This window comes from Epinephelus fuscoguttatus, linkage group LG13, assembly GCF_011397635.1.
Source record: "Epinephelus fuscoguttatus linkage group LG13, E.fuscoguttatus.final_Chr_v1".
NCBI classification, from domain to species: Eukaryota; Metazoa; Chordata; class Actinopteri; order Perciformes; family Serranidae; genus Epinephelus; species Epinephelus fuscoguttatus.
In genome coordinates this window covers 12,582,584-12,603,197 of record NC_064764.1, presented here as the reverse complement: position 1 = coordinate 12,603,197, position 20,614 = coordinate 12,582,584, and the positions used below count along the sequence as shown (strand labels likewise).

The following is a 20,614-nucleotide window of genomic DNA, read 5'->3' as shown; positions in this document are numbered from 1 at the left end:
AGCCTAGTTGTTTAATTGTGTTGTTTTACATGGCATGTTAATTATGAAAGGATGGCTGCTCACCAGACCGTGTAAAAAAAGTCAACTCATCTAAATTTGACCCGCAGTCAAAATGCTAATGTAATCTTATTTTGGATGATCACAATAAACTTGGATAAATAAAATTACACGAGTGAAAAATCACCTTTTGCACAGCTTACATGTGGAATGCTGAAATGTTAACATGGTGAGTAATTGTTACCATGGCATTCCCACCAGCAATTGCTCTGCTGTCTACAGAAAACAAGCTTTGTTACTGCAGGGTCACAAGATGGGTCAAGGCCAAGGGACAATTTAAGTCTGATTTTGTTATTTTTCCACAGAATTAGATAATGCACCAGTGTTCACTCTCTGTACTTAATAATACTTTGGGGCAATAATACCTTACATCACTGGCATAATTGCCTTGCTTGTTGAAACTGTGATAATTCCAGACCTCTCGGTTTTGGCTCAGGGGACCTTAAGAATGGTATTATTTTTTTCTGGAACTGATAGGAACTTCCACAGTCTCAACCTATTAGTGTATGAAGCAGATGCCTCTCACATTGTGTAGACAGCATGAGCTCCATAGTTTGCTTTAAGTTAGCTGTTTTGTGTTGTACCCAAGTCCACTTCTCTGCACAGCCTGACAACAGCATGCCAAACTCTTGTGTCAACTGGCAGACTAGAAAGGCTTACTGTTGAGAGATAAAGAATGGGGGAGAGGCGGAGGGTTAGGCACACACCTGACAACACTGAATAATCTACATAGTGTTTTAACTCTATTTTACTACAACTTTATGATAATTTCTAGATCATGTCCCTGAGAGTAAAATACCTAAAATTGCCCAAGATTATCTGTAATAGTATCAGGCAAAACACTGTATTAAGTGCTAATCCCCCTGATTTTTCAGATTAGATCAGTGTGTTTACAACTCTTATCTTTAGTCCTACAATATCTGAATGTCCCTCTAGGTTTTTAAACTGCCAGACTTGGAGGCACAGGGTTTCTCCAGTTCACAAAAAATATGTAACACATTATCCATGCACCCCCTCGAATAACAGATTAGATCGGTGCGCTCACAGCTCTTATCGCTCTACCTCTCCATCTCTTGTCGTCTTAGCTGTGCGGCTTGCCTACTGTAACAGGAGATTAAAGCGGGCTGTTGACCTAAAAACAACAGCAGGTCACCAAAGAAATATGGCTGTTGATGTTGTTCTGCAAAAACCTTCTATCACCACATAGTATACAGTGTTTTTCTTTTAGTAAGTAAAACATAATTTAATTGTGATACCTGTGTGTTGATAGTTGATAGTTTTAATATTCTTTTATACCACTTACCACTTATACCACTTAAGCCATTAATCTATAAAATGTTAAAAACAGCAAATGCTTATTACAAGTTAGGCATCTCAAAGTGATGTCAAAGTGCGGTAAGACTTTACTTGAAGGTATCTACATAAAAGCGACATGACACTCATAACTATGACATGACACGGTCATGAACCTGTCATTAACATTATGTACATGTCATAAACGTTTATGACTACTGTCATTAATTGGCATTCGGTGTTTGTAATAACAAGTTGACATTGTTTGGGTTGTCTTGATTATGACAACTTGACATTAATCAAAGTGACATTACCAGAAGATGTCTTTGTCATGACAAGCTGACATTACATTTGTTTGGGATGTCCTTATTATGACAATTTGACATTAACCAGGATGACATTACCAGAAGATGTCTTTGTCATAACAACTTAACATGAACAAGAAACGCACCTCTTTTTGTGTTTATGACAAGTTGACATGATGATTGTTATTGTCATGACAAAGACAATCTACTGGTAATGTCACTTTAATTAATGTCAAGTTGTCATAATCAAGACAACCCGAACAATGTCAACTTGTCATTACAAAAAATGAATGACACTTAATGACAGCAGTCATAAAAAAATGACATGTACACAAATGTTAATGACTGTGTCATGTCATAGTTATGACAGTGTCATGTCACTCTTATGTGGATACCTTCAAGTGAAGTGTTACCCAAAGTGCTATATTAAATGTTGTATGAGCACACAGCTGTTTCTATAAATATCTGAATGAAGCTATAAGGCACATTACAGAAAAACACCTATTTTTGAGTGACGAAATGCCATCACCCCCAAAAATACAATTAGTCAGCAATGTGATGTATCTGTTGTCTGAAAATGGCTAATAGTGAGATGAGATGAAAAAAAGCAAGCTCCTTTACTTTTGTGATTGTATGACATCAAATGAGTTTTTGACTAATATGGTTATTAATTATAATTAATAGTTTTTGTCAGTTGACTCATTGTTTTAGCACTAATGTAGTAGCATTGCAAAAATGGAAGAAAAGAAAACAAGTTAAAGATTTACTACATCCCAAGTAAAGCGTTGCACTGCACTACTGCTAGATTACTAACCCCACTAAGAGGGCAAACTGCCCTGAGGCCCCAGATCCCAGAGGTCTCCAAAAGCTACATGTTTATGGTATGTCAGTGGGTTTGTTGTAATTGATGAATTGCTAATTATTTTGGGACCATGCACCTCCAAGGTACAGTGTTAACTGAAATACAAAGAACATTAAAGTGTGCTGTGTGAGCTGTACACCGCAGGGGCCCACAAGGCACCTCAGGGCTTTGATGTGGAGGTAATGACCAGAGTGGGTTTTGTTGACTTAAAAGATGATTGTCTTGTTTGTCAGGCTATGTAAAAGAGAATTAGCTTGTAGGGGTTGGAATCACCAGGGGCCCCACTATACAATATTATCACGATACTTAAGTCACAAGACAATATTATTGCGATTTTAAATGTGTTGTGATATGCTGGGTATTGTGATAAAACATATTGCGATTTAGTACCTTTTTTCAACTGTAAATTATTTCCCCAAAGGAAAACTTTGTCAACATCTTTGTACTTGTAGTGTCAATAATTCTATAATAAAAAATTGATACTTTGCATCTAAGTAACAATATAATATTGCCATGCAAAAATATTCCGTTACAATGCTGTATTGCTGTTTTCCCTCCGCTCCCTTTAGCTTGGAAGGGAATATTTTACTCTAAACCATAAAAATGTTACTCCTAATGCTTCTCTGTGTTCTATTAAGAATGTAAATCATGGCAGAGTTTGTCATGTTTTTTGACAAGGCGTAGTTGGTAAAGTTGCTTGTGCGGTGACTCTGTTTGTGTTGGGATGTGATGGATTAAGGACTTGCCATTAAACCAGTACAGACAAACTCTAACACCAGTGGGACTCATTCTGAGGCTCAAGCGGCAATAAAAACACTGGGCTTTGTGAGATGTTATGTGCAAAGCTGAGGGCAGAAAAGATACAAAATAATTTACATGACACTTTGGCACTGAGATATTCCCCAGTAATCATAAAAAACATTCACATGTTTTGTCCCAGAGTTAATATGCCCCAAAACCCTGATTGATAGTGCTCAAGAAAGATAAACACTGTGCAAAAGGGAAAATAAAACAATGTAAACACAGTATTTGAAAATCTCTCTCTCTCTCATACATCTGGCCTGGGTGTCAGCCAAGTCATTGTTACAATGGAGTTGTACAATGAATTCCAGCAGGAAGGAGGGAGGGAGAGACAATTTAACTGTATAAACAGCCACAGTCTCAGAGTCTTGTGTAACAGTGATGGTTGAAAATCCATTGAAGTGTCTTGTTTTGTGACACAACGGAAATATGTTTTTTAGGTACCCAGGCTTTACTTAACTTGGGATAAATGCTTTATCTTTAGTAAGCAAACACATCCATGTTTGTAAGTTATATATCAGCTGGCACCAGGTGTCAGTGAAGAATGACTAAACTCAGAATCAAACATGGTATGTTTTTCTCATGTAATGCAAAAAGAGGCGGACCATATCTTGGTGCACTTATTCATGAAGTCTGGTAAATGCCATTGTTTTTACTATAGAAAAGGTATATCCCCAAGGCACCAACACATACTACATACTGTTAGCCTTACTACACTCACTAATGTCTAGTTTTTACCAAATGACTTTAGCCCTGACTTTAAATCTCAGAAGCCTCAGATCAGAGGCAAATTGGCATTGGCTTGGCTCTTACGAATTGGAGCTCGAATTGGTGCTTGAAGACAAATGTCAGTCTTATCCCAGATATCTAGCAGGCTTAATAACTGGACCTGGACCTGAGTGCAAGACACAGGTTGATGAGAAACCTGGGGAGGGGGTCACCTTTAACATTATAGTTCGTACTGTTTGGGCTGCATTTGCAACACAGACCTAAGTTGTTGTCGCACCCTGAGGAAACAAGCTATAAAAATTAAAGACGTGGAAACAAACTATACTGTGAACACGTATACCTACAAAAATTCAGCGTCGTGCCTGGTATTATGTCATTTCAAATGTAGTTTGGAGACCAGAAGTACAGATGTAAGATTTGTAGTGTGTGTGTCCCTGTTGCTGGTCAGTTATGTTGTATAAAAAAAACCACAGTGACTTCAAGGCTCCTGATTACGAGACAGTCAGTTGTGTGGTGAGAGTCTGCCAACTTTTAAAGTTGTGTAGTGTTAACCTAGATTAAGTGCATTTAAAATGTTATTTGTTATATATGCTCCTTTTTTGTTATTTCCAATCTATTAGGAGTTGGAGGGATAATTGAGATAGACACAACATATTTACAAATCAGAACCATTATGCAGTAAATGCATTCAGTAAGTATCTTTTAACTTAAAGCATTAGTCAGTGAAGGAAGTTATTTCAGAACATTTCTGAATAAGCATAACGTAATAAGTATGTTTTCTTCAGTGTACAGTCACCTGGGAATATGAATTGTGTATTTGTTACTTTAGAATAAGCTGTTCATATCTACATACTCTAGGGAGCAGGTCCTTGTCTATGGAGATCGCCATGTAGCTCTGCCATGTTTCTACAGTAGCCCGGAATGGACAAACCAAACACTGACTCTAGATAGGGCCATTTGTGTTTTCACGAAGGCCCCTGTTGTTAGCAGCAGTTGTAGTTTACGTGAACCTGCATTATTTAGTTTTCGTTACTGGTTTAAATGACTGGCTTTGTTTGTTTTGGAGAGGAAGAAACCTCTGCAGATAATTTGGCTCATAGTAAAAACCTAATCAACCTTATCAGAGAAGAATGGTGAGCATGCATTAGCCATTGCAAAGCCAGTGCCCGTCTCCGATCTGCCAAACACCATAGGAAAAACACTAATTTGTAGTGTGAAACTGCTTTATTTAGCATTTTTACCGGTTTAAATCACCCAGTCAGTTTGTTTTGGAAAGGATCAGAAATGAGGTAAGCACACATTAAGTTATCAGAGAAAATTGGTGAGCACATATTGCAGGTGCTCGTCTAGCAGGCCATGTGTTACTGGCCAAACAGGGCAGAAGAAACACTGATTTGTAACAAAAAACAGCTTAATTTAATGTTTTTACCAGGTGTGTTTGTTTTTGAGAGGAGGAGATGTCTACGGATAATTCGACTCCTGGTAAAAATATGTCCTGAACGATGAACATGGAATGAATTCTATCCAGGAGAAGTTTCAGCTGGCTACAATCTACAGTCCTTACTGCTAGATGCCACCGAATCCCCCTAAATCTTACACACTGGACCTTTAAGTTACATGTCTGGAGCTCCTTTAAGACATTAAAGTTTTTATAGCCAGGTGGCTCTAAACTTTTGGACCTGGTTGTTAAAATTAAATGGCATTTCCTCTGCTGGTTTGTTGATTTGTATTTAAAAACAGATCAAAAGGAAGTCTTACCTCAAACCATATCTTTTTTATGAATGTACAAAGAAACACATTTATACGATCTTATCATTTAGGAAGTATAAATAAGTAAGTAATTGGAAAGAGCTTAGTGTAGCAATAGAGACTTGGAGTGATATCCAGGGACACAGAGCTCCTTGCTCTATCTTACCCTCTCCCTGATGGGAGTTTTTGAAAAGCATTGACAGGAGCCTGACCCTGAAAGAGTGATTTAATGGAGCAGCACCCTGTACGTTTTGAGTCATACCTTTCCTTGGGCTGTTTGTGGTTTTGTATGTGCGTGTGCGCTTGTGGGGTGTATGTGTGTTGTCTCAATATGTTGTTCAACAACCAGCTCTATGTAGTCAGCTGTCTGGTGCAGTGTCGATGTCATTAATCACAGACCCAACACAGCGGAGAAAGCGAGTGAGGAGGGACAGAGAAAGGGCCAGGCTGGAGTTGTAATCTGTACAAGGCACCTAGGGAAAGATGTGGAAGATGCAAGGAGGAAAGAAACAAAGAAGAGGGCAGGAATGGCAGCAGTGGGGAGGGGAAGTTGAACAGAACAGAGGTATATGAATGAGCAGAGGGATGGAGGTGGTGACCAGATAGCTATCATGATAGCATCTTAAAAGTGAATAGACAAAGTCAAGTTGGTTAGGAGAGTTTCAGGGCTATAATTCCTGATAGACAAAGTGTTGCACACTCATGATCATTTTTAATCATTTTACAATGAATGTTTTCATCATTGTTGTGATATAGTTATGGCTTAATTTAATTAGATAGTGGTGGGCATAGCACTTGCCACCAAACAAAACAAAGTTTGTGGTCAGCAGGTCTCAGATTTATTCACACATTAATTTTTTGATTTACATGTTGTGTCCTATGTTATAGGAAGGAGACTTCCTGGTTCGGACTCACCATGTTGAATACTGTGACGGGGGGATTTTGGATCCTGATGATATCCTCAGTGACCTGGTAGAAGACAAGGACAAGGTAAGAACCTCTTCTTAGAATGTAAGGTTTTGTGTTTGCAAATGTGCCTAAAACATTTCCACTGGGAGAAACTTTCTTCAGTTTCAGAAATGATGCCAATTCAAAAACACATACGCAAATCCAATACAAATACATTTCACACAAGTATATAATATTGTAACATACAAAGGCTAAATTTCTTTTTGTATCGCCTCTTTATCTCAAACACACACTCTCTTGTGTGGTCTCTCTCAGCTCCAAAATCAAGCTGAAGCTGGAGTACATTTCTCTTAATGAAAATGTTTTGGGCCATGTAGCGTGTTTTCTCTTGTCAGCCTCTGAGATAAAGTAATTAAAGAAATTGGTGAGATAGTTTTACTCATTTAATTTTAGTTTCCGTAATATAAAAAAAGACATTGTAAACAATGAGTTAAGTGCTTTTATGTAAATTTAAGGTGATCACAAACAGCTATGGAGCATTTATATTCTTACTTAATACCTGTGAAGTGAAACTAACACGTGTGAGTTAGACTTAAATAGCCTCTAATTAATATACCGTGTCTCCTTATTGACCAGCAGTAAGCAGATTACACAGACATGCACGTGTCGTGACTAACCACACATCCAGCCAGACACGTCACAAAGAAGAGAAACAAGTGTCAGACAGCTGTTGTTCTGTACAAAGAGCTACAAAATCAGCGTTTAAGTCAGCCATGATGCATATAATCCTTTTGATTTATAGGTATTAATTAGTCACATAACACTGTGTGTGTGTGCACAGGGCATATGTGCCTATATGAATGTTTGAGCAGGTATCAGTGCCTTGTATTTTGTGTGTGCGGATGATGTGTGTGTGCTCACATTCGAGAGTATTGAGCTTCAGTGGCCTATAAGCCACTCCCTCGGATAGAATATTGCCTCACAAGCAAAATTCAAAGGGAAAAAGGTTTTAACTTGCCTTCAGCATTAGCCTGTGTCATTAGCAATTCACTTACGGAGACTTTGCAAACTCAATCCATATATCCCGTTTTTCTTAGTTCCCCCCGAGGAATGTGTCATTTTTCATTTTCCCCTTTGGAAAGTCTAGTTTTTTTCATACTGTCACATATACTCCAACATTATAAGAATGTGATAAATGGCTTAGATTAAGGGCTTTTTGAACCATGGCATAGGACTTTAAATGAATCTGGAACCTTCTCTCGGTGGCTCTGCACATTAAAACAGTATCAACATGTTTTAATGAGCCTGTGTCCTGTGGTGAATTTTTCATTTAGGTCACAGCTTAAAAAACTTTAAGAACCTACTGGCTAGAAAATGTAACGCACAGTATATTTCCCTGTCCTTGGCTCATACTGTATGCCTTTAAGGATGTATAAATACTGCAGGATTTGTTGGAGAATCTTTGAACTAATTAAGAACAAAGTTGCATTAGTTGGCAATTTCTCTGGGGGCTGTGAGAACCTTTGGTTAGAACTGAAGCGATCTCTCTCTAAACAGGACTCTAGTCTCTGTTCATGTCAAAATGATCATTCTTATGGTTCAAACCTGGATTTTTTGATCTTGTGACTGAGATAATATTGTTTGCATGACTATAGCTACATAAAAAAATGGTTATGATCGTTTGTTTTGAGCAATGTTTTTGCCTTAACAAGATTAACACAGACCTGCTGTTGGAGTGTGACTAATGAGAACTATCTTAACCATAAAGAATTAAAATTCCCATGACATTTCTAAGAAATTCTTGAAGCCTGGATGAGTTTTCCTGATGAGCTCTAATGTTTCAGTGTGTGTGTGTGTGTTGGGGGGGCGTTACATGACATACTAAGCCACAGCCCAGGGGCCATATGACTCAGTGACAGAAGCAATAACAGAGTCAGGAGACCAGCAACTGACCTAGGGGATTACTATTATGAGAGCCTGTTGCCATGGTGTTGTAGAGAGTCAGAGCAGCATGCACTGGTGTTGCTGTTGGCTATCTGTCACTACCCCTGTGCTACCTATTTTCGCAATGGCTCAAAAAAAAGTACTGTCTGTGGAATCTACACCTCTTTATGCTGACAATCTTACAATGCAAATCTCCATATTTTACAGATTTGAAATAACAGTCGAGCGATATACCACTACACTTGTCAGAGATGACACAAAATAATTGTGATTTATCAGTGAAATCTCACTTTACCACTCAGTATGTCACTATAGAGTGAATCATTGCTTGGATACATCCCAAATGTACTTTTTTAGGGGCTTTCAGGGCAGTTTTGCCACAGTTGTCACAAAGAAAGATGCCCCATCTTCCAGGAGGTGGTGGTTTCTGCTGTTTTTATGGAGGTGAGGTGTTTCAAAAATGTCAGCCAGGTAGCTAGTTATATGGCTGGCACATCTTTATATTATGTTGATATGATGTCAGTGTGACCTGTTGGTGTCATGTGTGAATGGCAAGCAAGCAAGGCGGCAAGCTTACGAAGTTGGACTAAAAAATATATTCATGTCACTTTAAACACGCCACAAGTCTGAACAGAACGCTGCTAGATTAACATAAAGTTTGCACAGAGGAAGGTCACTGTCTAAGATGGCAAAAAGGGCATTATCTCAATCTTCATCTCAAATGCATTAGTGTTGTCACAACACTGACATTTCTAACTATAACATAATACCTTGAAAAATACTGATATTCAGTACCATTTTCAATACCATGGGGAAAATTTACATTAAGTGCATTATATTTAGATTTTTTTAAAGATAACTATAACAAGGCTATAATATGACAGTGATGACTTTTCTTTCTTTTTCATACAGCAGAATGACTGTAGTAAACATTAACAATATGAGAGAGTGAAAAACAAGGCTTGTATGGTGTATCAATACTGTGATAATGAGTACTGAAACTGTTTCAAGTATTGAGAATCAATATGTATTGATAAATCTATGTTTTTGACAGCTGCACAAAGACAATAATCAAGTTCAATAAACTAGGTGACATTGAAATAGAGCCAGTGTAGTAGTATGACAGACATGGACGTTTCCAGTTGCCTCTCTTTCAGCTTCACTAAATTTGTGTTATGTTTATGCTCTTAATATTTATTTTGCAAGTCTTCGTTGTTGGCTTTGGATGGTGGTGGCATATAGCTGCGAGTTGCTCATTGGTATGAGGAAATTCACTGTTTAGAAGCAGCTGCAGTGCAGCGCTGCCTTGTTGGGAATGAGCAACCATTTGGCTGTCTTGTTTGGGTGGGTTGTACGGACAGTTAAATCATTCCACAATCAGAAACCATGGATTACAAGAACCATCCAGAAACATGGGCAGTTATAAAGCAGCAACCAGCACTGTAAGAAGATGCAAAAAAGGACTAAATTACAGTGCACAATTTAAAGGAGCTGATGGGATCATTGGAGTTGTACCTTGTGTAATTCCATGTGACAAATAAATGATTGATTAATTGACTGTGAAGTTGTGGAGGAGATTTCTTTTTATATCATATCAGTGTGCTAAACAGATTTTCCTCTCCACTAGGTTGGAAGAGGTTAGAAATAAAGGTGGATATCAAGAATCACTTTGCTGATTCGAATCACAATCAAATTCGGACTTTCTGCAGTCTGGTAATATGCTCAGTCTGTTGCTAGCAGGTCACTATTTATCAGATAAAGATTGTTTCAGTAACAGTCTAGGATTCACAGCTGAGTTGACCACAGTGCTTTTAGACCCCAGTGATGGGAGCTTCACAGCTAAAAGCTCAGTTGACTTTGAGTCTTTGTTGAGGAGGCACTGAGTTAATGAGTTGATGTCAAAGCAGGAGCAGTATATCCATCTGGCTAGAAGTAAAATGAGTAAATACACACTGGATCATTTGAATGGTGGGTCTAATGTTGGAGCTGGTTTAGTAGGTTTCTGTGTTGATTATGGAGTTATAATACTTGGAAATAAATGCGTGTGTGTGTGAGTGTGTGTCAGTGAGTGCTCTTTAGAGATACACAATTCATTGCATTTTTGTCTCCGCTATGTCCTGAACTCTCTGGCTTCATGTCCACTCAAAAAGGGTCGTAATGCTATTTGTTAATTTTCCGTGAATGCAGTCAAACTGCACAACACATACCTTTGCAGCACAGAAACCAAGTGTAAAACCACATGCATACTATAAAATACACACTTCAATACTGGGATCAAATAAAGTGCCACACACTAATTCCCCAAAACACACATACTGTATGGTGAAACACACAAACACACACACATGCACACACACACAAAAGTAAAGCATACAGAATCATACCCAGCAATACACACTTCTTCTGAGCACTAGAGATTGCATATGAAATGAAAGTGTGAAATATTCATTGGATTCTGAAGCGAGGCTCTCATAGTATTACTGAGCTGAGATGAATAAATGGCTCCTAATCCCAGATGAGTGTTTTACTGTAGGCAGACTCAGACTGCCTGGCTTTAGGTTTATAGCCACAAAGAAAACAGAGAAGATTTTTGAGGTCTGCTGAAGACAGAGGTCAAAAATACAGTTTCAAAAATCCATGACTGAAATAGACCCAAGTGATGCATTTTAGAGGGAGAGCTCAAATTTATGAGTGTTTGAAGTGATATTTATGTACCAACTGTGAGGAAATATGGCTGTCTGCTCTTTGAATTGAGGATATTTATCTTTATATGTCATTATACCTTGGATATAGGGGTGGGCAATATATTGAATATAGTCTACTCGATGTATCACAGCTTGTTTCACGTGGGATGTATAAAATGACCATATCATGACCATCCAGTGAAAATGGTCATGTTGTTTTAAGCCACTTGCATGAGTGTCGCTTTTACGTTTCAGTTCCCCTGTGGCTCTTTCACAGACACACACACACACAAAGGAAGACTCACAAACATGATATGTCACACACACTAACCAACCCATCTAGATAACTTTATTCTGAGTGATACTGAGAGTAGGTGAGGTGTGTTTTTCATATGCAGGACTCCGGACTGTTACTATGTAGTCGCATTTTTGTGACCATGGAGCACCATTGTGACTTGCAAATATCTTTAATATACAGACTGGAGAGGTGTTAGTGTGTTTCCAGCTCATGGTGAAAAAATCAACAAGTTTAACTGCGCTGCGATAACAGTTTACCTTAATGAGATTAACAATAGTGTGAGCAGAGGAAATGTGTCTTTGTACATGCAGGGCTTCAGACTGCGGCTGTTTCGTCACAGTTTGCAACCATGGAGCACCAGTGCAACTTGTAAAAAATGTGAACTGGATAGCTGTAAGTCTGTTTTCAGCTTACAGTGAATAAATCCTCATGTTAAAAGGAGCAGTGGCCACAGTTTAATTTTGTGCTAACGGCTAACATCTGACTGCGAACAAGAAGCTTCAAGTTCACAGCAGAAACATCAAAACTAACAGATCGAGACTAAATCAAAACGAAAGCACTAGTCGTTCCACTGGTGGCATATGTTTTGATTGTGGTGGCCCGCTACAAATAAATGAGTGTGTGGGAAACCATGATCTCTGTGTGTCCAGAACATGGACAACTTGTCTGGGACCTGTTTAGCTTTAGCTCAAACGCTGAAAGCAGAGGGAAACTGATAGCCCAGGCCTGTCAAAGGTACATTGAGGTGCTGCAGTTATTTTCCCCAAACAAACCAACACTAGGTGGTTATTAACAAAGCAACAGGAGATGGCAAATAAAGTTATCCATTACAATAATACAAACTAGCACCTCTGAGAGAAGGTCTTGTTCAGTAGCCTGACCCTTAACATAACCCCACTCCCACCTCAAAGACAGATGATGAACTATAGTGGGTGAATGTCAGTACTATTTCTGTGCATGTGCTGTGCAAGTTTACCTTTAGACCACCACCCACACCCCCACCTTTTTTCTCCATTACCCTAATGTCTCCCTTGCATGTTGTTTTTCAAGCCCACTCACAGCTTTATGCCAAAGAAAATGAAAAGTAAGCAGGAAGTATGGACTCCCATCAGCATTTTCTATGTAGCTGGAAGTGTAATTCCTAATGTATTTTCCCCATCTTGTAGGTATTGCAGAAACAGCCTTACAGAGACCAGGGTTTGTTTGAAAGGTTTGCTGGTAATGGAGAGAGAGAGGGGGGGGACACTGTTCCCTTGTATGATATTGATGTTTGTTCTGGGACATTAATAACACATACTCTTGATCAAACGCATACAAATACACACAGCATGTATCCCTTTGCACACATCAGTGTTAAACATAAATATTATTTTTCAAGCATGCACACACATGATCACACACAGTAAGCGGCCATTTATAGTGCCTTTCTGTTTTTTTTTGTTCACTGATACCCACAACACATTCTTTGAGTCAATTCGTAGGCAGAATATGCATTTGTGTGTTGCTTTGCAAATGCAGTAGGCTTTATATTACTGACCAGTTTACAGGAGACTAATAAAAAACCTACAATTGGTCTTTACACACTACAAAACAGCACCCATTGAACTATTTAACACTTAAAAATTATTGTATAATACATTATAGGTACCCAGCTATTTAGGAATCCACTATGGAAAGACTATTTGAACACAAGCTAGCCTGGAAGTAGGGCAGCTCTCTATAAACAGAGCTTTAATCATGGGTAATTGTGCCAATCATTATTTATACTATTGACAGTATGACATGTGCACAAAACCTGGCGAATGGTTTGATTATATTGCATCCGCATTCAGATAGATAACCTTCAGAAGGACTTCCTGTTCGTTCTGCTTTTAGCAAAATTATTATATTCATGAGTGAATATACTTTGCTTTCCTCAAAGGTATTTTTCTATTGCCCCCTTTCCACAATATCAATATTCATGACGGAGGATTCACTTTTTGCTATGGTTACAAATGGATGTACAGTTACCCTGCTTGGTGTGGTCATTACCTTGGAAACTTTATTGTATCCTACTCCTGATCTACACCAGTATAACCTTGTAAAAGATTAGTTTATTAATTTAATAGCATAGAAACCTGTGTGAACATAAGAAGAAAGAAGGGCTTTTGAGACCTCCAGTGTTTCTGGGGTTTTCCAGTGAGCACCTTGTAAAGTTCAGTTAGTTCCATAAAGCCACAGAAGTGACCAGTGTTTACCACACATAGAATATACTTAGGTAGGTGTTCCAGGTATATGAACAACCGTGTAAATTGTAGCATTTTTTATTTCAATTTTTTTTTTTTTTTTTATCAGGTCAGAAAGAATGTTGCCATTCGTAAATGATTAACTCTTGGACAATCTCCACTACTGCTCTGTCTGTTCGTTTTGCTACCTAGGCCGAGGTGGAAGCTCCTCGAGGCATTGGTGTTGTGTCAGCCTGTTCCCTCATTGAATTGTGTTTCCCTCTTGTGAAAGTGCTGCTTTCTGTAATGCCCCCCTATGTGGTTGGATCAGATTTAGGAAGGAGGAAACATATTTTCAGGGGAAAAGTCTGTGACAAACCTGCTCGCAATCTGCAGTGATAGTTTCCGTGTCTGCTCTGTTAGATCCGCAAGTGAATCTGCCAAGAAAACACTGATAATCTGTGATAAACAATACAAAGGATATATACATATGACATATATGATCTGATTATGATTTATGCTAAAATATGCATTTAGTGCTTGACTACCCTTTTGATTTTTCTGCCCTTCTCCCTGCTGTTCTCCTGGAGTTTCAGTTCCCCGATTTTTACCCCCCGTGATGAAACTCGTCCATCCACTGTACATTAGAAATAGCCTAGTATCGCTGCTGTGTGTGATTGTGTTTTTGAATAACGTAGGCTTATCATTCCACAGAGACGAAAAAGAACATGATTAGAAATAAGCATAATAATGTAATGTGTATGAAATTAATATAAATATTTAATAAATCAAAATATTATGTTAAAGGTCACATGAATTTGCTGTTTGTCTCACGCAGTAGACCGTTTTTGTGCTGGCAGGAAATGGTGACTCTGTCACTGACTACCACCACAAATATCTTTCAGACCTGTGGGAAACACTGTAGTGTACTTTTCTGGAAAACTGTTTGTAAATTGCCTTGTTAATCCTGTTAAAATGCACTTTGAATTGATCAAACTTGAAGCATGTCTGGCGATTATACTGTCTGGCTGGCCGATGAGACGAAACAACCTTAAACAGTCTGACTTGGAGACGTTAAGATGGACAGTTGGTGGACTCAAGCCAACTCAGCGGGGAGTACATTGTGTTTGTGTGTGTGTGTGTGTGTGCATGTGTATTTGCACCCATGGGTGTATGTGTTGGTTTCCAGTCAGCCAAAACCATTTGCCGGAGAAGACAATCAGGCCAACAGTTCATCTCTAAGCTTCATTAATATTTAAATAATGCTCTCATTTTCTCTCCTTTTTGAACTCTCTTTTTGTCTGATTTCCTCTCTGTTTTTTCTTTTCTGTTGATGTTGCCATCTCATTGGGGCGGGGTTCGGGGATGGGGGGGTGTAGTAGCAAGAGTAGGAGCAGGTGAGGGACAGACAGACAGACTGCTGTTCATACAGACATGTGTCTGCAGTGTTAGTATAGTAACTATGAATATAAAATGTCTTTAAAATGTGCAAGAGAGATCAACTTTAGACTTTAAAAGAGGATATGATATACTTTATATTCTTAAAAGAGGTTAAGATGAACCTGAACATGTGTCAGGCTGTAGTGTGAAGCTGGTGCAACCGACTATAAATTCATCCCAGGCTGAGGAAGTGTTTGAGTTGAGAGGAAGTAAAACATTACCTGCATGTAGCCTTTGTTTGGCTCTCAGTGAAGCTTACTTTAGTTTCTCTTCTGCTTGTGTTCTCCCATTTGAATGTCTTACTCTAGCCCACATCAAAGGTCAGAGATGGGCCAATGTCTGAATGTTTACTCTTTTTTTATTTATTATTTTAAAAACAAACTCTAATCCTACTTTAAATTATTTAACAGCCAGTTAAACCTCAACAATTAAAATACTTAAAGGTCACTACATTATCAGAATCATTGACAAAGTAGCCAAATCTCTGATAATGAGGAAGTTATTCTGAGCGGGTTCTCTTTTTTCAGCAGGCCCTTCCCTCCCTTTCGTGCACTCTAATTCTACAGTTTTCCATTACCATGATAATGCAAAGTCTGTATCAGTGGTTAACAACACAAGCTGCTGCTGCTAAACAGATGCAGCTCTGTAAAACTTGCTAATTTATTTCTGTCTTTCTGTCTAAACAGTGCCTTTGTAACTTAAAGCATGCACGCGCATTAATGCTATATTTGCCAGACGTGATAGTTCTTGATACAAATGAATCAATTAAGGGCTTACAAAAATGTTCATTTACTAAGTGCGAGTGAGAAATGATAATGTCACGCTGCTGCACAATTTATTTAGACGTGCACCTACGCAGATACACATATACACACATGCAAAAGTAATTTGGCCAGTCTAATGTGTGTTGCATCATTTACAGATTGATTGCACTCATCACTGATTGTGTGAACTCGTAATAGCATCTACATTGGAGCTGGAATATAATAAACGTTCATCATCACTGATCATTTGAGTTTAACTTTTTGTAATGGCAATTAACTGTGGGGCTAATAGCTCTGTTTGGATCAAAACACATTTTTAAACTTCAAATACCGCTTATTTTGTGTTTGGAAAGTATTATTGCAAATTAATTTAAGATTTTGTGTGCTAGCCTCTTGTCATATGTTTGTATGCCGATGTATGTTTATAGCCTGTAGCTAGGATAAGTAGAGGTCAGGTGTGATATTGGGAGCCCAAGACACCTCATGGTGTCATGTAAATGCATTATTAAAAAGGAAATGACCACAATTTTCATTGAACTTCTCAGTAATGGTAAAATACACACAAGTTATTAAAAGAGTGATGAGATAGGTGAGCATAAAATTAGGATGCAGCTTCTGGAGATGAATGGATGGGTGGAATGAGTACTAGCAAGCATGGATGGCTGAGGCGATGGAGATTAGGCAAAGGAAGAAACACAAATAAGGGGAAATCACAATTAGGGAAGGGGTGGAATGATGTTTATAAAGGGACAGTTCACCCCAGAAATAAAGATTCTGGTACTGCATTGCCTATTTTTCACCTCAGATCTTTTCTGAAATTTATTTTTGTGAACTATTTAGCTTTGAATGAGAAAGTTGGTGTGGCCGGTGGGCTGTGCTTGGCAATTTAGTTGATTGTGTCCAACATGGCTGCTGGCTCAGAAGCTTTCTCATTTTACAACTAAATAGTACACTAAAATATGTCTCTGAAAACATCTGAGACAAAAAATAGGCAATGCAGTAACAGAATCTTAAGTAACTTTTGCGGTTCACAAGCTGGAATCAACATGATTGACAGCTGCCTTAGAGACCTCTGAACTTGAATTGTTTTTTTTTTTTTTGGTACACTGCGCTCAATTCTAGTAAATGCTAATAGAGGCAGTAGGAGGAGGTTGAGGGCCATATTTTTTTCTAGACTGTCTGTCACCATGTACTTTTTCCAGAATACAGTGACAGTTTCAGGAAATATGACACAAAAGCCTTTTCACAAAAGTTACCAACAGTAGCTTTAATGAAGTCCCCCTTGGCTGATCTGTAACAATAGCTAGCTCAGTGGTGCTAGTGACCCCTTCAGCGCAGTGATATGGTTGGTGGGTGCAGTTCAGTAGAAACAAAATAGGTCCAACATAAACTGCTTACATCAAAGCCTGTGGATTATCTCAAGTAACTGGGTCATGATTTCTGCGAACAGACATAGTCGTTGACTTTTTTAAGTGAGGTTCCCTGTACTTCCGTTATATAAAAGGGCAGGCAGAAATCTTTATAGCTGTTATTGGCAGCTCACACCAAAACAATCTAAACTGATAAAAAGCGCTACAGATAAGTGAAAAAAATGTATTTCTAATTTTGGGGAGTAAGTTTATAATACAAAAAGCTTGTACTGCATGAACTTTTTTAACTAAGTATTACTAGCTCTTGCATTGCCTGAATGTGTAGAAAATGTGAAGTTGTTAATATAGGGCATGGGCTGGATCCTCACCCCTCCATCTACAAACGATCTAAGCTTGCTCTCTAGCTTTCCAACCTTTCCAAGTGGCTCCTTCTCTTGCTGTTTCCTCCTTCACCTCCTCCTCCTGCTCCTCAACTAGCACTCCTACTACTGGACATGTCTCTTCTCATTTCTCTTTCCTTCCCTCTCTCTCTTTCCATCTTTTTTCCATCCCATTCTTACCAGCTTAGCTCCATCATTTCGAGAAGCAAAACACCAGCCAGTCAGAATGAGGCAATTATGACCCTGTTGGAAGGGTTATTATGCATAATGCCCCATAATTCTCCTCTACAGTTTTTATCATGAATGTCATATACATTAAGTCTGTGCTGTGTATATACGTGCTGAAAGAAACCTCCTGGTACTGTGTGAAGAAAATCAGCCTCGGCCTTGGTTTCTAAAATCACACACACACACACACACACACACACACACACACACACACACACACACACACACACACACACATGCATGCACATAAAGCTGCGTTTAAAGCATTTACTAGTAAAAATGATGCAGTTGTAATGTGATTATTTATTGCTGCTTATTCTGGTGTGACAAGATAATGAAGACAATAGACAGCAGACAGACAGACAGGCCATATATGATTGGATTCTTATGCACAGCATGCTGTGTAAGTTTTGCATTTGTGCATTTAGTTTGTTGATGATAATGTCCTTATAGCATTTTGTACACGTGTGCCTGTGTTGCTGGTTAACATGTCGACATTAATGAACCATGACCCAGATCAAAACAATGAGACTTGAAAGGGATTAGAAAAACATGCAGACATATTGAGAAGCAGCAATTTGTGTGGGTGGCCTCTGACACAGTCCGCATTTAATCATGACATTTTAATCCCAGGCAATTTACCAAAAACCTGGTTTTTAAGCCAGGCAGACAGGCATCCAACAAATCTCATTGTTCACCTTCAATCTATGTGTTGAGGTTAGTAATCATATTAGCATTGTGTTAAATATTAAGAAATGCTGTTTTTTTTTTTTTTTTTTTTTAATTGTGGTTTTGCCAGTATCATTCTGCTGACACTGGCTTTCTGAGTGGTAGCTGCTGTGCAACCTGTAATTCAAGTTTTATTATGGGGTCAATATTCCATTTCAATTTACTAGTCCAATAACAGGCTTTTTATTATTTATTTATTTAGCCATACGTTTTATTAAGATCGATTTTAGAGGGCTTGAGCAGTATTATTTCTACATTGACGTGAAACCTTGTGCCTTTTGATATTAATAAAACAAGTAGTTGGCATTTGGCATTTAGGCTTCACAATCTGACTGTAGACTGCTCTCTGTGCCCTTCCGTGTGCATGTCTTCATACCACTGAGAGTTTACCCCTCACCTGAGTTTTGTCTTTGAGTGGCTGCTCTGTTATCTCTAGCTCCCGGGGTTGACTGGGCTTGACCCCAGACTCGGTCCATCGAATGAAAAGCTTTTCTATTCAAGAAGTGTGTATTTTGGCCTGCACCTTTACTTTGCTATGATTTTAGATTATAGGTTAGATTATCTTAACGAATGAAAAAACACGTCAATCACCTGCAGATTCCAATATGTCTGATAGTGGTGCTTGTGTTTGTGTCAGACCTGGCATCTGAAGAGCCTGAAACTGAATTAATTTGTAAAATTCAGCTGGCTACTTTTCTTTAAATGTATTAACCATGGTTGTCTTACATTTAGTTAGGTTTTTATAAACTTTAAACATAAATTGAATGTAACTGGACCTTTTGAAATTAATAAAGATACAATGAAAATACACCGTCATAACATAATCTCCTTTCTATGCTATTTTTCCAGCTTTTCCTAATCGTATTTATCAATAGATCTTTCAGGGCAGCTGAGTTCAGACATATTTTCCTTTTAAAGTGTGATGTCAGCTTGCAAAGGTTAAGTGAATGAGCAGGAAGGACAAACATACACACTCATGTGTTTCTCACATATGCCCACACACACACACACACACACACACACACACACACACACACACACACACACACACAGTATAGTCATGTAATACAAACAGCATTCTAGCCACCTTTGCCCTCTCAGCCCTCCATATGAAGTGGCCAACTGCTGAGAATAATATTGACCTTCCACTAAAGAAAGCAGTGCTGCTTATTGCATTCACACATCACACTGGTTTCTTTTACTGGCTATCTTTGTATGTAGGTGTGTGTGGGGGATGGATGTGTGTGTGTGCACATGCACAACTTAAGGAGAGGTGGGATATATGTTCCACTGCTGTGTGTCTTGGGGTGTAGCTTTGGGAGCAGTGGAATAGGTGGGTCTGTAGATTGTTATTTACGTGTCCACAACACAAGTCATTGAAAGCAATTACATTGTGTGTGTGTGTGTGTGTGTGTGTGTGTGTGTGTCTGTGTCTGTGTCTGTGTGTCTGTGTGTCTGGTGGTTTGACTCACACTATCATGTATGGATGCGTGTAGTTACTCTTTCTAGTCCTTCAAAAGGGTACATGAGCCATAAAGTCTTCTGACTGTCCATTGTACGTTTGACTCATGTACTCTCACTTTCTTTATGTAGCCTGACATTTTTCATTATACAGTAATCATATGTGTTAGTTTCATTGATGGGTTGTCCTGTGTCTGTGAGTGTGTGTATGTGTGTGTGTGAGCAGGTGAATCTGGGAGTCCTTGAGAAGGGTAGAGGGACCATAAACCTTATCTTTCTCCAGGAGCTGAGATATCAGCTATCAGCTGAATTGTGAGTTATATTTGATAAGGCTATGGCCTCATTGGTAAATTGCGGTACACTGACACATATATCAGTCTCCATTGACAGTCAACATATATTAACAG

At 38.6% G+C, this 20,614-nt stretch overlaps 1 protein-coding gene across 5 annotated transcripts in view; it reads left to right on the top strand.

Moving 5' to 3' along the window:
* The window catches only part of LOC125899761 (partitioning defective 3 homolog B-like), a 265,237-nt gene that overhangs the window by 7,028 nt on the left and 237,595 nt on the right, over window positions 1-20,614 (top strand). For all 5 annotated transcript variants that reach the window (XM_049594278.1, XM_049594276.1, XM_049594275.1 and 2 more), the window contains exon 2: window positions 6,685-6,786. In XM_049594278.1, the coding sequence (XP_049450235.1) occupies window positions 6,685-6,786 (102 nt within the window). The remainder of the gene's footprint in view (window positions 1-6,684; window positions 6,787-20,614) is intronic.